The 21616-nt window shown below is 44.0% G+C and overlaps 1 protein-coding gene across 1 annotated transcript; it reads right to left on the bottom strand.

Annotated features, from left to right (window-relative positions):
* Positions 1-455: 455 nt before the first annotated feature.
* Positions 456-17267, bottom strand: POLE2 (polymerase (DNA directed), epsilon 2, accessory subunit). The gene is made up of 17 exons (XM_010004130.1): positions 17203-17267; positions 15743-15820; positions 14163-14256; positions 12343-12417; positions 11376-11459; positions 10767-10823; positions 10320-10368; positions 9236-9308; positions 8054-8226; positions 5996-6085; positions 5749-5803; positions 4809-4865; positions 4634-4711; positions 3996-4104; positions 1500-1676; positions 1309-1376; positions 456-474 (listed from the first exon to the last, which is right to left on the bottom strand). The coding sequence occupies exons 1-17, from the start codon at positions 17265-17267 to the stop codon at positions 456-458; spliced, it is 1401 nt and encodes a 466-aa protein (XP_010002432.1).
* Between the last annotated feature and the right edge of the window lie 4349 nt (positions 17268-21616).

The raw sequence follows: 21616 nt of genomic DNA, 5'->3' as shown, positions 1-21616 counted from the left end.
TTGCCCTTGGACTTCTCCTCACCCTGCCTGGGTCACAGTATCTACCACCTAACATGCTGATGTGAGTAAAAAACACCTCACAGAGCTCCAGCCCTTTCTTGCCCACGTTTCCAGCCTCTCCTGGAGATAACCAGCTATCAGTTCAGCCCAGCAGGGTGAAAGACAAACTTCTCCCCATCTTTCACTTTTTTTAAAACACAGGTCTTTCGTGCTTGATCCACATGCATTTGGTCCCTCCAGCTGCCTTCCTTTATTGTGCTTTCCTAATATAATCCTCACCGTGACTCTACATTAGTTATCTTCACCAACACCAGTATATTTTCCTGTAAAAGTTTATTTATGTACAAAATACATCATTTTAGGCCTTCAGATTTATTCTGAAACCAGTTCCTCTAAAATGAGTGCTGCAGCTGGCTTTACAAAGGCTCACTCCCTCTCTGCAGCCTCACAGAGCTTCAGAGGCCCTGAAGTTTGCTGAAAATGCCAAACAAAAACAACACTTGAGTTTTTAAGGAGCTACATCACAATAAATAACATTATTTCTTGATTGGCAGAAGACTCCATAAGGTCTGAAAATATTTAAAGGCCTAAGCACCTCATGGTATCTTCTGTATTCAGGTAAAGGTTACATGGGTCCATCTAGAGGGAAGCAATTCCTTTGGGGGGGTCTTGTCCACCCCAGTTTGAGAAAACCAGGCATGAAGCTGAACCTAACTAGGTAAGTTTGTACTTCTCCCACTGGGTTATACCATCATTGTTTCAAACTTGGCCAGTTTTCATCACAGTTTTAAGCCCTTTGATACTTCCTGACCATTTTGGTGTTGCAGCTTGGGCTTTTTTTTTCCCAGCCACTGGTAGGGCACAATGGAAATGAGTAAAGACAGGTTTAAAAGGCATGAAACCAAAGCATGAAAGTGGCTTCTGAGCTTGATGATGGTCACAAAACAAACCAGTAATTGCTTCTAAGTGTAACGAGCCCATGTAACAGGCATCATCTCCAGAAACAAATCTCAAATTTGGTCTCAGTTATTGAAGATCATACAGAACAGTCTAGCTTTCCTTTTACTTTTGGCTCACCTGTTTGGCTCATCATTGTTATTGGACTAATTTCTGAATTTATTGGTTTAGTTCTAGGCATCTGGGTTTCCTATGCTGTCTCAGCATGAAGCACAAGCCTGTTTAATGTAGATCATTGCTAGATCATTGACATTCACTTTATATAAAAGATTTTCTGTGTTCTTCCTGATAATTAGAAAGTCAACAAATAAGAAGACACCTCCTTTGAAATGAGGTACTGAACATATTTACCTGTCCTCAACTGTCTTGTTGGAGGGGTAGAACACCTTGAACGAAAATCCACTTCTTGGAAATGAACCCTGTGAAGAAAAAAAAATGTATGTACCACCCTCGTGTCAGTGAACTGCTGCACAAGTGGCCAGGGACACACTTGGGTGTGATGATGCTCGTGTCTTGTCTGGCAAAGCAGAAAGAAACCTTACAGGGTTGATGCACAGGCAGTCGGTGTTGGTGACAGTGAAGGGGTCGTACTTGTCTGCAATCACCAGCATATCTGGCACAGGATACACCCTCAGGGAGTAGTCGTAGGCCCAGTAGACAGGGCTGATGTACAGTGGGAGGGGTGTCAGGTGGCTTTGTGATAATATTGTCTTCACAAACTGCAACAGAAACGTAAACAGTTAGTTTGGACCGTTTCTGAGAAGTCAGACTCATTCCTGCAATGCTAGTAAGCTCTGAGAAGAGAAGGCTCAGAGGAGACCTTATCACCATGTTCCAGCACTTCAAGGGTGGCTCCCAAGAAGATGGAGACTCCCTGTTTACAAGGAGCCACATGGAAAAGACCAAGAGCACAAGCTGCTCCTGGGGAGATTCCATTGGACACGAGATAAATGTTTCCCCATGAGGACAGTCCAACATTGGAACAGTCTCCTAAGGGAAGGGAATCCTATGGGATTCCTCCACATTGGACAGTTTGAAGTCTCAGCTGGACATGGTGCTGAGACTCCTCATATAAACTACAGTAGTACCTAGAAAGGTTGGCCCAGATGATCCTTGAGGTCCCTTCCAACCTGGCATTCCATGATTCTACAATTATGATTCTAATGCCCTGTTAATAAAGAAGCTTTGAACCTGGATGTGGGTTTTGTGCATCTCACTCCCTCTGCTCTAGAGCAAAGCAGCAGCTCCCCCAGACACTCAGCTGCTGCTTTGTTTGCTGTGTTGGGATTTTTCTAAATACACAAAGTCCTTTCTAAAACATATCAGCCAACATTTGAAGATGCCCAAACTATATCATTGATCAGACTCTTCACCAAACTGCAGAATCTGCTTCTCTGTTCCTCCAACCCAGGGTACCAACACTGCCATCACTTTTAGTTTGGGGGATTTTCCCCTCAGGGCTTTCCTTGCAGTACTGGTTAACCAGAAGACCCACACTTCAACTCAGTCCTTTCTCTGAACTGGGGAAATAATTTGACTCCCACATGATTTCTATTCCTTTGGCTGGTCTGGGAGTTGCTCTGCTCCACACTCCAGCTGCCCCCTTTCAGTTCTTTTTCATCTGGAAAATTCAAGCCAGGAGATTTTGGTTCCTAAAAGTCTCTCCTCAAGCCCCTTGAAAGCTTTTATTATCTCTGATCAATCATTTAGCTGCCATTAGGCTCCATTTTTATAGGCCTGGCTGTTCCACTAACACTGTACAAGGCTTAAGGTCACCCATTAATTCAACCTAATGTTAGTAATAAAATTTCCCTTTCCCATCTTTTTACACTGATGGCTGAATTAAAATACTTAATGACAGGCAGAAAAGGCAGAGGAAAACAGGTGTGTGAAAGCAACTCAGTACACTTCTCTGTACAAAGTGTTGCAGTAGTAATTCTACATTTCCTTCATGATTCCTGCCCTTCCAGGCAAAAGAAAGCTGTCAGTCCAGGGCAGTGATGGCTTGTGGGGTCCACAGACACGTGTGCAAACGTGGACACCAAAACCAAGGTGCTTCAGTGCCCACAATGGTTCCCGTGTGCTCATGAAGGACCTGAGCACTGCCCAGATGGAGCAAAGGAGGAGAGAGCCAAGAGAAGTTTCTGAGTCAAATAAACCAACAACAAACCCTATAAAATACACAGAAACAGGCTGTATCCATCACTGCAACAAGCCAGGATTCTCATTCCATCCTATCCAACAGTCCCATCAGCTCCTGCTGCACATTCCTTAACCAGAGTCGTAACTCTGAGTGCTGTGATGAGGTACCAGAAGCAGGATTAGGACTTCAAGTGAGAAGGGAGAAGAAGCAGGTGACCACCTGGAAAAGCCACATGCTGCTTTGCTGCAAATGCCACTGGTCAATCAATCAAATCTTAGAAAAAAGGTAATTTGTATTAAACTTTGCCTTTAGGAATCAGTGTCTCTTGGTGTGACATTCACTGCTGGTGGAGACACCAGAAGGCAGCTGCCACCAAGTTCTGGGATCAAGGGCACCTGGAGTGGGACAGGATGACTCAATGCCACCAGCCACCATCTGTTACTTTACTTCAGTGACTTTATTGTCCAGATAGAAATGAAGGTAATAAGAGGACAAGGGGCAATGGTCTTAAACTAGAGCAGGGTGGATTCAGATTAGCTATCAGGAAGAAGTTCTTCACTATGAGGGTGGTGAAGCACTGGAACAGGTTGCCCAGAGAGGTGGGGGAGGCTCCATCCCTGGAAACATTCCAGGTCAGGCTTGAGGAGGCTCTGAGCAACCTGATCCAGTTAAAAAGGTCCCTGTGCACTGCACAGGGGGCTGGACTAGACAACCTTTAAAGGTCCCTTCCAACCCCACACAGTCTGTGATTCTATAATACCATATGTACAGATCCTTCTTACAGCCCCTCTTGGTAATTTCTGCAACGTGCCATGAGAATGCAGAGCAGAGCAGCCTAAATGCAGGTAGCAAAGAAGTCAAGGAGATCTCAGCAAGAAGAACAAAGCTCACTCACATGGTTGGGAATGTCCATGTTGCTGCTAGGGAAGCGGACACAGTTCCTGCACATTTTGTTCACCAAATCTTCACGGAAGATAATGATTTCTTGGGTGCAATATTGAATCCTAAATGGAAAAATATTACATGAAATTAAATAAGTCGAGATGAAAATACAAGATAGGGAGCTGCATGATAAAGCTGTGGCTGCCCCATCCCTGGCAGTGTTGAAGGGCAGGTTGGATGGGGCTTGGAGCAACCTGGGCTGGTGGGAGGTGTCCCTGCCCGTGGCAGGAGGTGGGACTGGATGACCTTTAAGGTCCCTTCCAACCCAAACCAGTCTGGGATTCTGTGATTCTAACACAGCAAAATTAAAAAGCACATTTGAATGAACACTCTCCCATCTTCCCTTCTTTCCAGATTCAAAAGAAACATGGTTTTGAGCAGGATATTTTACACACACAATCAAACTTTTAGCACTACTGCCTTTCATCACTAATTTATTTATATCTTAAAGTATTTTAAACTAGCTACAATTAAAGCAAGTGAGGAATCTGAAACATCTAAAACATCTTTTTTAAAATTCCATCTGCACAAAGATTAGTCATTCAGTGAAAAAAACACAACATGAGCAAAAGCAGTAAGTTACAGCATTACCTGCAGGGATTTGTGGTGAAAACTGAAAAAGGCACCAGCTGCTTGAACTCCTCAGTAATATTTTCAGCCAAGGGAGGTCTAAAATAAACAGCAAGAGGTGTCTAAGCCAGGACTCTGCTTTGCTTTAAGTACTGCACTCAAACTTCCAAAATTTGGGAAAGAGAAGCAAACTGACCTTGGTAAAATAGAGCCAGGACCAGGGTCTCCAGGGCCAGGAACAAACACAAATCGACTACTGTAAAAAGTCCAAGGTATCACTTTTATATGAAATGATCCCAGAATTATCCAGACATTGGTTTTAACTGCTGCTGTTCTACAGACACGTGCAAATAACCATGCAGGCTGTGGCTGTTCCTGGCTTTGGGGCTCACTGTAGGAACTAGCTCCACTTTGGGGCTACTCTTAGGTATTCAAAGATGAGAAGCCAGCAGGGATAAAAGCCTGGCTGCCTCCCTGCTTTATTCCCTTTGCATATTCACATTTCCATAGGAAGGATTTAGTTCTCCAGGCCTGGAATGGGACTCCCACAGAGCAGGGAGACAAGAAGAGATGAATAAAAGATTCCTTTGCTGGATTGTGTTGCTTGGGTTAGTTCTGAAACAAACAGCTGTGGATAACCAAATGCAGAGGAATGGGAAAGCAAGAAATTGGATGCCTCTGTGTAGGCAACAGTCAGTGTTTCAGAAGACATTTTCTGGTACAGAAAGGCTGCAGGTGCTCCTAACAGCAGCAAGACTTCACCATCAGTTTATGAAACAGCAATACTTGGGCAGTACCCTGCTGACTTCAAGGGAATTCCAGGGGAAAAGGGCTCAGCCAAATAGAACTCCTGTGGAAACCCAGGCCATTCTTAATCCATGTGGAAAATGTTCCAGGGAGAGGCAGTTTCACCTTTGCTCCCTCAATAGCAGCTTCCATGGCTGAGCTATGTTAGATAAAATCAAAACCTTACACTGCTCCCAAAACAAACTGACAGGGCTGTTCCAAGCCTGCTATCTGATCATAGCTGGCTCACAATAATGAGGCAGTAACATCTGTTGGCTTCTTGGAAGTAATTGAAGTAGATGTTTCACAGAATAAACACATTTCCCTTCTCATTGCACTTTGCTGTGTACCTTTTATGAATGCTGGGGTGCTCACGTATAATGTCTGCAAGAGCCTTCAAGGAACCTGGAGTCAGGGAAAGAAAATCTATGATACAACACCTGGTTAGGCAAAAAACACAGAAACTATGAATGACTTCAGTACATTAAAAATGTGTCACTCTGAAAAGATGGGTTTCCTTTCTGTTCTCTTAATTTGCTTTGCCACCATTATTTTAACTTAATGGAGATGTCCAACTGTGTTCAAACACTTCCCTACCTTTCAGTGACTGAATTTGGTTTTTTCCATATGGTGCAGATGAAAAATTCCCACAAAAGAAAAAGCAGGTTGGAGGTGCTGAGGAATAACCTGGGAAAAGAGAGCAGCTGTGAGTACAGCATCCATTCACTCCAGTACCTGTCAGCATTCAGCTTCCAGTCCATCCCAAAACAGGCAGAAACTGCCACAGCTCTTCAAGCTCTGCTGCTGTTAATTCACCTGGAGTCTTTTCCTGACACAGGCTTTTGTTAGCTGAAGGATGATGGCAAGGAACAAGTGTCACTTCCAGGGAGTGACACTTGTTCCTGTTTTTACAGGCCCAGGTCCAACAACATTGTTGGTGTGCATCCACATAACTACTGGCCCAGTCATGTAATTACACAACGTACAATCATAATAAATAATACCATTTAAAAATGCACTCTTTCCTTAAGAACAGGGAGTAAGTAGCAATGGATTTCTATTCACCTCCACACATCATTCCAACTCAAGGGCTCTGCCAACATTTAATTTGCTCTTTGGCATGATAAAGCAACAGTAACTGGGATTGTCTGAGCACCTGAGGGACCTGAGGAACCCTCACAAGATCACTGACCACCCAGAGACACATGGTCTCTAGCAAAGCACAAAAAAAGAAACCCAGTTCCCACCCCTGAAAGCAAAAGAAAAGCATCTCCTCAGGCATTCATCTCACACTCTAGGTCACTCTCTGTTTTCCAAACATGCAGAACCAGGCTGGGATTTACCTCCCCCTTGTTGCTAAACAGGACAGGATTGTTTATGCCAGAGGAATGGCTCATCCATGTTTTTTCCTTACTATTCCACTCAGATATTATTTTCAGTTCATAATTATGAACCTTTTTACTTGCCAATTAAAAAAAAAGGTCTCAAAATGGTAACTGCAACATTGACTTCTTTGCCAGTTGAGTTGAGGGTGTTAATCTCTCTGGCCAAAGTCCCTTTATCACTTCAGCATGTGTAACCTTAGATCAAGCTCAGGATCTTGCCAGCTTTGATCAAGGTAGTGAACTGATCCTGTACCTCCTGGGCAGTCTGGTCCTTTGTTCCCATTTTCTTCAGGTCAGCAGCAGTTTCCCAGCCTGAACTTCACACATTGTTTTTTTTTTAAAAGCAGCCACCCTCTCACACTTCCATTCTACCTAAGACAGGCAGGACAAGCTGTTCCAAAGCTGCTGTGGAATACAAAGCAGCATTTAGCAGAGCTGGCAGATGCTTGCTGTCCAAGTGCTGTCAACATTACTAATGTAATGATGCGTGGAAGAAACAGTTTGTATTTTAAGAGTAACTGCCTCTTTTTTTCCCAGGTAAAACCAGAAGGCATTTCAGGGACTGCTGATCTCCAATGAAGTAAGAAGTTTTCTTGAAGTCTAAACTAAACTTTAACAAGCAAGGGGAACATTCTTGCTACAGCACATAAAATGGCTGGTGTCCAGAACAAGGTCCAGTACTAAGTGATTTATGAAAAACAAAGTGTTGGCTTGCAAAAATGCAATGCAACCCAATGGTGAAAACTGTTGGAGAAAGATCCAAAAGAGGTATCATAGACCCCACAAAATGCAAACAGCTGTCACTAAAATTAGAGTGGGACTTCACTGACTTTGGGCTTGGGTTCAGTGGGATCCTACCAAAAAAATGCAACAGTTGGGCTTACTCTAGCTTTCTCAAGATGGAAGTTCATAAAAAATGCACAAGACAAATAAAGACTCTTGAAACTGTTGCCTGACTTTTTGGTTTAAAAGTATCCTTTTGGAAAAAAGGCAGACAAACCACTTCCTGGCTGTCAGCTGTGCACTGCCCAGCCTCCCCTGCCTGACAGGGCATGCTCAGGTGAGTGTCCACACCATGACACGTTCTCCAAGCTGAACTAGCATAAATCTCCAACAAAGGCAATGAGTTCTCTGCTCAGATATTCCCTGAATTAGCTCTGAATCAGACCTCTTGCTGCCCTCATCAGTTTCAGCCATCAGTGCTGCCAAGGGCTGAGGGAGATGGCACAAGTTCCCTACAAGGCTCAGGGACAGAGCAGTTCCCACCTACCTGAAAACATGGTGTGAAGCTTTTCCAGTACTTCTGCCTGGTCCAGCCACACATCAGAAAGAAACACAAACATGGCATCCTCATTTTCATCCTCCAGCTGCTTCAGTTTTGCAGATGCCTTTACTGATGTTGAAGAAGGCCCTCCAAAGAAGTTCACATTCCCATAGAAGGCTCTACACCATTAAAATAGTCAAGTTAATTAAGTTTTCTCCCCAAACCGTTAGTAGTAGTTTTGATTATTACTTACTTAAGCCTTTTATAATTATTATTACTATTATTATTGTTGTTGTTGTTATTCTTGTAATTATTTTTATTATTACAGGTAGCTCGGATTGTATCAATAATCATGCAGTCCTTCATGGAGAATCCAAGGAAGAGAAATGGCAGTCACCTGGATATAAAGCAGGGCACTGCCCTGCCATAACTTAACAGATCATTTCAGGGTAATATTTATCGGTTTGGGTTGGAAGGGATCTTAAAGATCACCCAGTACCACCCCTCTGCCATGGGCAGGGACACCTCCCACCAGACCAGATTGCTCCAAGCCCCATCCAACCTGCCCTTCAACACTGCCAGGGATGGGGCAGCCACAGCTTCTCTGGGCAACCTGGGCCAGGCTCTCACCACCCTCACAGCAAAGAATTTCCTCCTCATGTCTCACCTACATCTCCCCTCTTTCAGTTTAAAACCATTACCCCTTGTTCTATCACTGCCTTCTCTGTTGAAAAGTCCCTCCCCAGATTTCCTGGAGCTCCTTCAGGCACTGGAAGCTGCTCTAAGGTCTCCCTGGAGCCTTCTCTTCTCCAGGCTGAACACCCCAACTCTCCCAGCCTGGCTCCAGAGCAGAGCTGCTCCAGCCTTGGGATCACGTCCGTGGCCTCCTCTGGACTCCCCATTCATTCCTCAAACAACAAGGAATTTCTTATTCCCATGTACGGGTTTCCTAGTTTTGCATTTGAGAAGAACCCAATGGTCTTTGGAAGGGCTTTTCTGCTCACACTCCAGGCTTTAGTGCTGCTCTAAGCAGACCACAATTCCTTCCTTAAAATTGTACTGATTTTGAAGCATGTGGGGAGGGAGAACAGCATACTTTAATGTCACAGAAATGATAAAATATCAACACTCTTCCTTAGAAACCCATAAGGAAATACAGAGTGAGGCTGCAGAAAGTCAGTTTTGTACCTAGTGGTAGCAGAAGGCTCAGTAGGTGGAAATCCAAAAGCGTTCACATGAAAAACTCCATCTTCATACCAACCTAAGAGGTGTTCAAACAGCAAAACAACCTTTAGTTTTTCTAACAACTCCTGTTTCCATGCCCTAAACATTAGTCAGATAGTTGGCAGCTGTGCTGCTTAGCTAGTCCCACCTCCATCAAGTCCTCTCCTGTGACAGCAGTTGTTCCTGTGCCGCTCAGTGGTGAACCAGCCCAGGGAATGACCAGGCAGGAAAACAGGCTGAGCAAAGACACCCACTAGTATTTACTTTTGTTACCCCAGTCATTTCTTTGAATGGATTTGCTGCACAGCCACATAAACAACCTTCTCAACCCAACCAGGTAAGAATGTAGGGGAACAGGAACCATTGTTGCTGGCCCTGTCCAGGAAAGTCTCCATCAAGCTGCCCTGTCTCCAGAGCTGTCCCACCTGGTAGAGGGACAGAAGTAACAGGGTGGTACTTATCCCCACTGTCATTCTTGCTCTTGACTTCTCTTTAGGGTTTTTTTAATAAATTTTAAATAGAATTATTAGAAATCAGACCTGGATTATGTATCTTGCACAGAGTGATACTCTACAACCAGAAATGACCAGTAATTTTGCCAAAACAGGTCCAAGGCTCTCAAACTGCAAGCTCTGACCTCACCTTATGAGAAGACTCCCCAGAGAAGCCTCTGAAGGACTAAAGCTTTGCCAACAGAAAGCAGCATTTTCAGATTGCTACCTCTTACTGTTTCATTATTCTAGCCTCTCTACCTCATGCAGTCACATCTCTGAGCATTCTGGAGCCAGGCTACCCAAGGCCAATCCTCAAAGCTGCTACAGATGTTCACATCCCACCAACATCACTATGAACTAGGAATTCCACAGAGCTTTGTTCTCTGTCCCCAGAGCCGACAGATAACAGGAAAGGCTTATGGCCAAAACCTCAGCCTGTGGCCAAGCCTCAACGTGAGACTTGTCTGCTCAGCCACATCTGGCAGACATCTGGCTGCAGCAGCAGCCTTCAACAGAGTAACTTATTACAAGCTAAGAAAAAGGGTCTGCTTTACCTTCTGCCAAAACAAAGGAGGATTCAGTATATAAACCACTGTGGAACTGGTACAGAAATGTTAAGGCATATACTTTTTTTTACATCAGGACTCTTAAATCAGTTATTTAGCCACAGTTTGCTTTCCAGCTGGTGTCATACATTTGGACACTACTGGAAGTTCACAGGCTGCCTCAAAAGCCAGGCAGATGAGCAGGTAAGGTGATCAACAGCCCTGGAACAAGGACCACACTCTGCTCCCACTAGGAGGAACACCAACCTTGTCCTAACAGCCTCTGTGGAAGGACACTGAGCTGCAGCAACCAAGTCATTTGAGAAGAAGGAAAAAGACCAAGCTGCAAACCTCAATGCCTAATTTTTAGTGGTCAGTATTGAATTATTATTTAATTTAAAATTCTCCAGGTATCTAGGAAATTTCTTCAGCTCTCAGACTTAAGGAAAAGGATATGGCTTTACTAAGGTCCAGCTGGACAACTCCTGTAGGGTCTTCAAGGAAAAACTTCCCCTAAGAAACGAGATTAATGAATAAAACAAAAGATACTCAGCCAAATGCATGCTTCAATCAGAAGCAGTTAGAAATAATTTAATCTTTTTTAATATTGTAAGTTCAGAACACACTGGCAGAAGTGAAGACAGTGAGGCTTATAGTAAGTGCATCTTTGCAGCTTCTCCTTGAGCTGCTGCAGCATGAGGTGCTGGTGCACCCTCTCCTCCCATCACACTCCAATGCCTTGGCAAGTCCAAACACAGGCCCTGGAAGCTGCAGCATTTCAAGGGCCATGCTGAGAAAACACAATTGGTTCTGTTTGCTGACAGAGCACTACAACATTCTGCAGTGAGAAGAGGAAGGCATTTTCCCTCACAGACCAGAGCTGACTGCTTGTGGAAAAGTCTCTTCTCAGGGAATGGCTCCTGCACCACTGACATTGATGGGAGATCTGCCACTGAGTTATATGACAGGATAAAGTGATGAGATACTTAAGGCTTTTCATTTTCTAATATATTATAACACTGATTGAATGGTGACCTAGATACTCCACGATGAACAGCAACCTACCTCCTTGAGCTGAGTTATCATCCCAAGCACAATCACTTCTCCCACTTTAGCTGTATTGCCCAGCAGAGTTTCTACTGTTTTAAGCTGGAACCAAAGGCAAATATTAATCAAACTTTCCATATATCTGTGCTCAACCAAAACAAGACAAGGCACCACAGAGCACACGTGTTTCCATAAATACACAAATGAGCTATGAGAGAACAGGGGGCACATTTCTGAATGTCAGAGGTAACAGAGTTAGGAAAAGATTTCAAATAATGGCTGTTAGCATCAAGAACTGCTTAGCACATTAATATTTTTGGTGATTATTTGGCTTACAAGTGGGTTAAAGCAGAAAAGAAGAAGTGGGAATTTCTGGTCTTGTCTAAGAATGTCAGTTATAACAGGTCAGCTCAACTCAGTTCAGCTGCTTTATCCTACATGATGGGATGCTTGGAACAGGGAGAAATAGAGAAGCAGAGCAAAGCAAAAGCTGTTACTTGACACCCACTGACACACATCCATCTTTTTTTTTTTTTTTAAATGTAATACTGTATAATATAGGGAGTGCATTTAATATGAGAAAGCTGAGATGGGAACAGAGCAAACTAATGTCCTTACTCAACTGTAGGTTTGTGAATTTAGTGCTTATGAAAGAAAGAAGCAGGGAAAATATCCCCAAGCAGAGGGAGACAAAGTTAATGAGCTGAACAGCTAATGAATGCCCTTTGACCCTAGGAACCACATTTCTCTTGTGCTCCAGAGCAGCTTTGCAGTGGCTTGGTCATCACACTGGTCTGAGCCAAACAACTGCATTTTTGACACACAGGCTGAAAATTATCAAAAAGTACACGTTTCCATTGATGACCCAGATGGGATGTAAAACTGAAATGCCACTGGAGAAGTACTACTGCATGGAAGTGTCACACAAGTTTAGTTTGTTTCCAAGGAAAAAAAACAAAACCACCACCACTTTCTTTTTTTTTACCTGGAATTTGCTCTTACTGTCATCAGGATGAGCAACGACTGCTGAAGGAGTAAACAACTCATGTCTGTGAGTCCTCTGCAGAAACCAAAATTGAAGTAATCCAGTTAAAAAATAAATGACCACTGCCAGAAAGCCTGTTCATCACAACCACTATACAAAGTTCTCTGACTCTGTCTGATCCAGCAACGTTTAATTTGTTGAGCATAATCAACTCTTTTGACAAGAATTTACTTCTAAGAAATAGATGACCAGTAACACTGGGAAATAAAACTAAGCCCAAAATGTAGCAGCAAAGTGTGTGGAATGCTTCTAGAAGTTATTTGTGACAACCTGGGAGGGAAAGGTGAGAGAGCAAGGGGAGGTAAACTGTATTCAATACTAACTATGTGGAAAAGAACAGGTTTCTCTTCAGGGCAGGGCCTAGAAGCAAGCATGTTATATTTTTTAAATGACAGAAACAAGCTACAGCAACAGATACACTGCAGAGAGCACAAATAAAATACACTGTAGGGATTTCAGCTTCTTTCACTGTTTTTCATGCAGTCTGAAAGGCTCCTCTTGTGACAAACCCGTTGCTACCAGCCCATCTATCACATCTATCTCCTCTCAGGTGCCCCCACCCACACAGTCACCCAACCTTCACTTAGCTGGAGTATGGAAAGGGGTCCAGATGACAAGCAAACACAGAACCTGCACAACAGAGTCTACATGAAGTCCCCAGGCAAAGAGGGGCAATGGCACAACACAGCTCAGGAAAAGGAGGCTTTGGGGTGTACCCTGTGGAAAACTCCTGCTGCTGTTTTGTGGGAATGTGCCAACTCCAGCAGGTTTCACTAACCCTGACTACTGTTTGTATGAACTAAAGCTTCTTTAGCCAATGGTTAACTGGTCTTCTGGGACAGAGGTTCTCAAATTGTGGTACCCGTACTCCTCATAGCAGCAGATAGAGTTGTTGCTGCTCTGGGGTACCTGACCCTGTGCATGCAACCACCACAGGGTGCAGAGGAGGAACAGCTCTGGAGGCAGCTGGCTGCTGCCCTGCTACTCCTGTGCCCAGGGCTCTGCTTACCCCTCAGGCCAGGGCTGCATCAAGACCCTGCCAGCACTGAGTAGGGCTGTGCTGTGGATAAGAACAACAATTACCAAGGTATCCTATCAGCATCTCACTCCTCATCCCATCCCTGCTCTCAACAGGCTGCACAACAGAGGCAGGGCAGAGCACAGCACAGATTGAGCAGGCAGCTGGATCCCAAACTATTGGGACCTTAAAGGTCTTTTCCATCTAAAACAACTGATTCAATGCCTGCAGCCACCATCACAGTGGGGCAGAGCAAGCCATGGTGGGAAACCCCCTTCCAAAGACAGGACACATGTGCCACCAACAGGTGACAAGGGGTGGCTGGCTCTCACTGAGCGTTTTGAAAACTGGAGCAGGAATAACTGGACTACAGCAGAAGCAAACTTCAGGGCTTCAAGGACAGCCTGGATGAGACCTTCCTGGGGCTTTGGGTTTGCATTACCTCAGCAAGCACCACAGACTATGACACATCAAATGTAGCACAGGAGGGAGAAGAGCAAGACAAAGAAAAACACACAAACCCCTCTTATGATGCTCAATACAGAAACACATGGATCCATCACACTACGTGGTAACAGCTGAGAACACCAATAAAACTTAGTACAGATCTTATTATCCAGATTTAATTTAAACTGTAGCTCCCCGAAACACCCCAGCATAACACACTGGCCTCCATGTAAGAATATAAAAACACAGACTTTTGCCTGTGTATTTTATTAGACATAGCAAAACCTTTTCTGACCTGTTGTAAGATGGAGTAGCGCTCACGGAACAGCTCTGCTTTATCTCTGGCAGTTCCAAATAAATTTGGTGCAGGGAAGTTGGTCATGGACAGACTGCAAGAAGTTGGACAAAATGAAGACTAAAAAAAGGTACATTGCACACACACAAATGACTTATTGCTCAAGAAGTTGTAGGAGGCTGCAAAAGCTATAAAACTGCTGCATAATTTATTTACTGAATGAAGATGACTTCTAGGGATCATGTGTTTCTGCTTTCTGAAGGCCACATCCATTTAATTTCCCTCCAACTCAGCACTCAAGATGTATTTTTCCACCTAAATGGGACTCTGCAGAAATCAGTATTTTTAAATGCAGTTGTAGAATGACAGAACCACAGAATGGTTCAGGTTGGAAGGGACCTTAAAGCTCATCAGTCCCTGCTATGAGCAGGGACACCTCCCACCAGACCAGGCTGCACAAGCCTCATCCAACCTGCCCTTCAACACTGCCAGGGAGGGGGCATCAACAACCTCCCTGGGCAACCTATCCCAGTGCCTTCCTGCCATCATACTGAAGAATTTTTTCTTGATGTCTGACCTAAATCCCCCCCTCTTTCAGTTTAAAACCATTACCCCTTCTCCTGTTGCTGCCTTCTCTGGTGAAAAATCTCTGTGGCCTCCTCTGGACCCTCTCTAGCAGTTCCATGTCCTTCTTAAGTTGGGAGATGCAAAATTGGACACAGTGCTCAGGTAAAAACCAAAATCAACACAACAAACTGATTTTAGTGATCTACGACCTTAGCCTCACTGTCTTTTATTATAAATTCCATAAACATGGTTGGACATTTGACTGTCTGACACATACCTGTGTTTCAGAGCCAGTAAAACCATGGGCAGTGCAGAGCTCACTGCTACAGGAGACACAGATCCCCACCTCAGCTCCATCCTGCTGGACTAGGAAAAACCCACTGGCACATTTAGTTATGAGCCAGCATTTATCGTAGAGTCTGACTGCCTCTTTAGAGACTAATAAATGAAGTTTGGGATGAGCAGACCCAAGAGGAAAAGACTAGAAAACAAGAGGGTCCAGAGAAGGGCCACCAAGGTGATCCCAGGGCTGGAGCAGCTCTGCTCTGCAGACAGGCTGAGGGAGTTGGGGTGTTCAGCCTGGTGAAGAGAAGGCTCCAGGGAGACCTTAGAGCAGCTTCCAGTGCCTGAAGGGGCTCCAGGAAAGCTGGGGAGGGGCTTTTCATCAGAGAAGACAGTGACAGGACAAGGGGTGATGGTTTTAAATTGAGAGAGGGGAGATTTAGGTGAGATATTAGAAAGAAATTCTTCACTCTAAGGGTGGTGAGGGACTGCAATGGGTTGCCCAGGGAGGTTGTTGATGCCCCATCCCTGGAGGTTTTTAAGGCCAGGTTGGACGAGGTTTTGTGCAGCCTGATCTAGTGGTTCCCTGCTCATGGCAGGGGGGTTGGAGCGTGATGATCTTTAAGGTCCCTTCCAACCTTAATGATACTATGATTCTATGACTTTTAACACTATAGAGGCTGTTTTCTGAAAACAAGAAGTGCTTGAGACTCAAGACATGCAAGACTTACGGCAGAAACCTCTTCCTTTCTGAATTATAAATGTAACGTGGAATGTCGAAGGCTCCAATAATGTTGAAAACATTTTCTCTGAAATAAGAATATATTTAGCATGTTACCTGAGGTGGTTGTAACAAACAGTAGCAAAACATGCTGAACAAAATTCCATTTGTTTTGTTCACCATCACCCTGCTTTATCACCATTTCTCCATCACTCCATCTGTTGGATACAACTGCACCTTCTCTTTCAAAAAAGGGAATTCTTCAGAAGTTTATTTACATCTCCTTCCCTTGTCATCCTCTGCCGACTTTTTTGACAGCAGAACAGCCTTGGCATGGTTGATGAATAGGTTTAAGCAATGGACATGCACAAGTCTTCAGCCTATCGATCCAGTTGATAATTTACTTTTCATCTCTCTCCCATTTCCTTCTTATGTAAATGGATCAAAGTCATCAGTGCAGATAAAATTATCCCATGGATCTTCAGTAAGGCTTACAAGCACAGGACAAACACCATGGCCTATCAGACACTGATGTCTTAGGCTTCAGATTGCAAGAAAACTTGGCCTTCAAGCTTTCTGCAACACAACTCAGGAGAGTTGTACAGGCTGGCCCTGTAGTCCATAGAGCTTTTCCCTCCAGGACTCCAAACCTGCACATACAGACTTCACTTCTGGAGTGAAAAATACATCAGGTATAGAAAGCAACACAAGAAGAAGTCACACTCAAGCCATCTTGCATCATAAGGGTCCCAACAACAAGGAGAAAAGTAAAAACCACATTTGCTTCATACTGAGGAAGTGTGGGATGACAGTGTCTGACTGACATGCTCAGCAAACCATTCACACTCCTGTTTTGCATCATGATGCCAACACACAATGTAAACACTAAAGGAAACACTTCCATCACAATCACAAATCAAGTTCTCAGAAGCTCAGGTAATTGCTCTCTGCTTTGTTATCAGAGAGTAAAAATCTACCACCTTTCTCAAAAAATAGCCCTGCCATACAATAAAGCAGAAACAAGCACCATGGAGGAAAACTTTTCCAAACGCCTTCAGAACAGAATTATCTTCTGAAAGCACAAAAATGACATTAGATAACTTTGAATTCAGGAAAAGGAAATAAAAGCATGCATGGAGGTAAGAAATTCTCCCTGCATTGCAACTATTAGTTTATTTTCTAGGTTACTAGTCAACCTGTATCACACCTAACACATCACCAGAGCATTTTAATTCCAGAATGGCAGCTTTATATTTAGAATCCCCTGGGGGGCCTATCCATGAGAACAAGTGTTCTCAGAAGGATCATTACTAACCTTCAAAGACAGCACCAGGAAGACAAAAGCATAAAGCAATTACTGCCTGTGCAGCACTGCAGAAAATGCCTGGCATGTATTTCCCAGGAAGAAAGAAGGGAATGCACACCACCTCCCCTCAGCCTCAAATGAAAAAATGAAGAATATCACCGTACATAGTTTCATCCGATCCCTGGCTACATTCTTGAACAGCTGCCTCCACTGTGGGTTGTTCAATCATATTAGATGACACTGAAAATAAAATGTGGAAGGATTAAAACTGCAGCCCATGGAAAAGAGTAAGTGAGAAAATAAGTAGGTCTCAAATATTTTACAAAAAAGGGTTTGGTCTTCTCAGAGGAATGTGTTACAGAAAAAAAAAAAAGAAAAGGCTATTTTCATTAAGCTAATGGCACATGCTGTTTTCTCTTTACAAATGGATCCATTCATATCCTTACCATCTCCAGTGAAAAAATAACCCAAACCCAAACTGTGCCCACCATTAATTCACTAAACATGGAGAACAAGACTGTAGTTTATTCAAAGGTTTCAACTATACTACAAATGTGTTAGATCTGAGCTTTCACATTCTGGAGGTTAATTCTGTTCCAGAACATTATCACACAGATTGCTGTGATAAATAAATATTCAAACAGTTTAACACATTTCTGGAGACAGGCACATTGTTGTCTTCATGGATTCAAACTGATAACTGAAAGTTAAAAATATTTCTACATGCTAGTGTTTTGTTGAATGTAAAGGGAAGACAAAACAATGCAGATTCACCAAAGGAACTGGTCAGTATTTCCAAGCCTAACTGCTGGGTTCCTGGAACAGAAAGCAGTACATGAAAACCTGCTCTTGAATTTCCTTTTCAGAGCATGGGACTTAAAATGACAGCTCCTGTAGACAGTGCTGACTTTCAGAGCAAAAGAGACACCAGCACATCTGCGTTGCATCTCTAGTGCTAACCTGAAACTCAGGGACATCAGCTGCACAACTGGGCATTTACAGCACAAAATTCCACCCTGGAAAAAGACTGCTGTTGGTGAGTGCACTGACTGCACACTCCATGTTGGCCCTAGAGCTTCTTGTATAGACTCAAATTGGTTTAAAAATGTGGATACATCAATTTTACTAGTAAGCTTTATGTTAAGACTAGTTCTTCAACCTGCTTTTACTCCCCATTCCATCAGCTGTGATCTGTCTGACCATAGCCAGAGTCACAATATGAAGCCATAACTTCTGTAGCCTGTGCTCTAGTAAAACTACAAAGCAAGCACGTGCCTACCCTTGATTTAATTCAGGTTAATGAGGATAGGCTGGGACAGTTTCCTAAACTCATCTAAGGACTACTATTGTTTTTAGAACACCTTTATATGAATTTGAATATCCCTGGCCAAAAACTGAAAGTGAATTCTAGCAAGTTTCCTGGTTCTCATGAGCACACATAATAGAAACACATATTGATTTGAGTTGGAAGGGACCTTAAAGATCACCCAGTCCCACCCCCTGTCATGGGCAGGGACACCTCCCACCAGCCCAGGTTGCTCCAAGCCCCATCCAACCTGCCCTTCAACACTTCCAGGGATGGGGCAGCCACAGCTTCTTGGGCAACCTGGGCCAGGGTCTCACCACCCTCACAGCAAAGAGTTTTCCTCCTCATGTCTCACCTAAATCTCCCCCCTTCAAGTTTTAACCCATTTCCCCTTGTCCTCTCACTGTCTCTCCCAGCAGTCACAGCAAGGCTCCTGAGATCAGAGCTGTCAACAACCCTCACCTTCTTCTGGACCTAGACTAATGAACAAGTTAATTCATTTCTCATTATTTCTTTAGTTTATTTTATTATTTTAAATTATAGTTTTAGATTCAGAGATGTCCATACAAACTCAGCAAGGTTCTCTTAGCAACTGGCATGAAAAAATTTCACTTCAGGGGGTAACAGGCTGCCAACTTTTAAACAGCAAAATTACACTATCTTCTTGCTGACATTATAAACTTCATTATTTAACAAAACAAAAAGTCAACAAATACAATTTATCTTGATCAACCCAGTTAGACTAGAATGATACTTTTGTGTATATGCTACGAGTAACTCTGTCTAAATAACTTTATAAGCAGGAGATAAACAAGCTTAGGAAAAAGAAACTGTTTACTTACAAGGCTGTTTTTCAACAGCATCAATGACATTTTCAATAACATCGTCAAGTTCTCCTTCACTGGTGGACTGCAGAGCTTCAGTGAGGTACTTCAGAGCATCCCTAATTCCAATGAAAAGAGTCAGCTCAAAAAGCAATTAACCTTCAATACAGTTTATACAAACTCTGCCTATTTTGGCAAACGTGCATAGAGTTACTAAAAATTAGAAATATTTAGTGCTGCATAAACCTGTATAATATTAGTTCAAGTCAAAGGAAAAAAAAATTATTGGGATTGAAAATACTGAGGATAAAAAAGGAGGTACAGAGAACCTCATTTTCCTGCAGTCACAGAAAGACTCATGTCAGAAGGGCCCTCTAAGGTCTCCTGGTCCAGATTTCTGCTCTAACAGGTCAGTCCCATGGCTCAGAGTGCTGCTCAGACAAATTCTGAACATCCCTATGGATGGAGATCTTGCAACCCCTCGCAGCCCTGCCCTGCTGCTTAACTACTCTCCTTGAGAGCAGTATTTTTCATAGGATTATAGAAAAGTCCACAATGGAAGGGGCCTCTGGAAACCGCCTGGCCCAACACATCTACTGAGATCAGGAACTTAGATGATGCAATCCAAGGCCCAACGAGCCAAGTCTTGAGCACTTCTGGTGAGGGAGATTCCACCAGTTTTCTACTCCATTTGTTTAACTGTTGAAGTGAAGATCTTATTTTAAGCTCATGCCTATTGCCTCTTGCCCTGTCACTGTGCATCCTTGAGAGAAGAGAACCTCTGTCTTCTCTATAACCACCTTTTAGAAAGACTGGGATTAGATCCTCCTAAGCCTTCCCTTCTTGAGGCTGAATAACTTCAAATCTTTTGCATTTTCTCCACACCAAGTTCTCCAACCCTCTAAACATAAAATCATAGAACAGTTGGGGTTGGAAGGGACCTTTAAAGTTCCTCCTTGCAGTGAGCAGGGACATCTTCAGCTAGATCAAGTTGCTCAGAGTCCCATTTGACCTGATCTCGAATGTTTCCAGGGATGGGGCATCTACCACCTCTCTGGGTAACCTGGGCCAGTGTTTCACCTCCCTCAGTGTAAAGAATTTCTTCTTTACATCTAGCCTGAATGTCCCTTCTTTCAGTTTAAAACCATCACCCCTTGTCCTGTTGCTACAGGTTCTGCTAAAAAGACTATCCCCATCTTTCTTATAAACTCCCTTTAAGTATTGGAAGGCCACAACGAGGTCTCTGTGGAGCCTCCTCCAGGCTGAACCACCCCAACCCTCTCAGTCTGTCCTCACAGGAGAGATGCTCCAGCCCTCGGATAGTTTTCATGGCCTCCTCTGGAGCCACTCCAACAGGTCCATGTCTTTCCTGTACTGAGGATTATCTTGGTGGTCCTCCACTAGACCCTCTCCTTTTTTTTAACATCTGTCTTGAACAGAGAGGACTAGAACCGGACAAGCAAGGTTTCTTCTGCAGCAATCTGTGCTTGTTTTCTCAGTCCTTCCCTGTGCACTGGCTCCTTCCAACCCAAACCACTCTTATGATTCTCTCAAGTCCCTGTTGGGCAGCTGGATCATCTTCACCCTCTGTTCTGCAGCCTGAGCAAACCCAGCTCTTCCTGCTTCCCACAGACACCACAAGCTCCAGCCCACGACCACCTTCACAGCCCTCTGCAGGACCCACTCCAGCTTACCAGTACCTCTGAGATTGGACTTTAATTCTAAATCACATGAGAATCAGAACTACATTTCTTCCCTCCTCCTTAAACAACAGCCTTGCAGTTAAAGATGACAATTTTCTTATTAACATCATCTGCCCAACAATCAAAAACTGGCATTTTGGTTAACAGCCTGACCTCCAAAATGTCTTCAGCTGTGGGAGTGGGGAGCTCTGAACTTGGGCTCCTCACTAATGAAACTGCCAGAACATTGTCCAAAATAATCACACCCCTCCCACGCCAGAAACAAAACAGAACTGATATTAATGCACAATCTCTAAAGGAGAAATAGGAGCAAGGGAGCCCCAGGCACTCCTATAAATCGTGACTCCTTCCCCTGCAAGGAGCAAACACTTTTGTTTTACCTGCCCATCTCTAACTACCACACGTCACTGTGCACCAAACACCATTCCTCCCTCTAGGATGAACCCAGAACTGGCAACTGCGACTCGGGGAGGGATCCCAGGGCTGCCAGGGGCAGGGAAAAACCCCAAGCAAACAGGGCAGGTACCCGGGGCAGAGCCGGGGCGGCTCCGGGTGCCCCCAGACCCACGGCCGGGGTGCATCGGGTCACGGGTGGGGATGGATGGAGGAGGCCCAAGGCGGAACAACCGCGCCCTGAGGGACCCCTCAGTGCGGGAGCGAGGGAGGAGAGACCAGGACCAAACCCCACATCGCCAGACCCTCCGAAAGCAGGAGAGGGGCTGGAGATGAAGGGCAGAGGAGGAGC

This window comes from Chaetura pelagica, unplaced genomic scaffold (assembly GCF_000747805.2).
Source record: "Chaetura pelagica isolate M959 unplaced genomic scaffold, ChaPel_1.0 scaffold141, whole genome shotgun sequence".
Lineage (NCBI taxonomy): Eukaryota > Metazoa > Chordata > Aves > Apodiformes > Apodidae > Chaetura > Chaetura pelagica.
The sequence above is the reverse complement of the archived record's forward strand: the minus strand, read 5'-3'. Positions and strand labels throughout refer to the sequence as shown.

What these genes read in the sequence shown, in the direction of transcription:
- POLE2 (XM_010004130.1), bottom strand. Translation starts at nt 17,267, where the DNA reads ATGATTGAACAACCCACAGTGGAGGCAGCTGTTCAAGAATGTAGCCAG. An exon ending in GAGCCTTCTGCTACCACTAG is followed by an intron (nt 8,227 to 9,235) that starts GTACAAAACTGA and finishes TTAATGGTGTAG; the next exon opens with AGCCTTCTATGGGAATGTGA. An exon ending in CCAAATTCAGTCACTGAAAG is followed by an intron (nt 5,804 to 5,995) that starts GTAGGGAAGTGT and finishes CCCTGACTCCAG; the next exon opens with GTTCCTTGAAGGCTCTTGCA.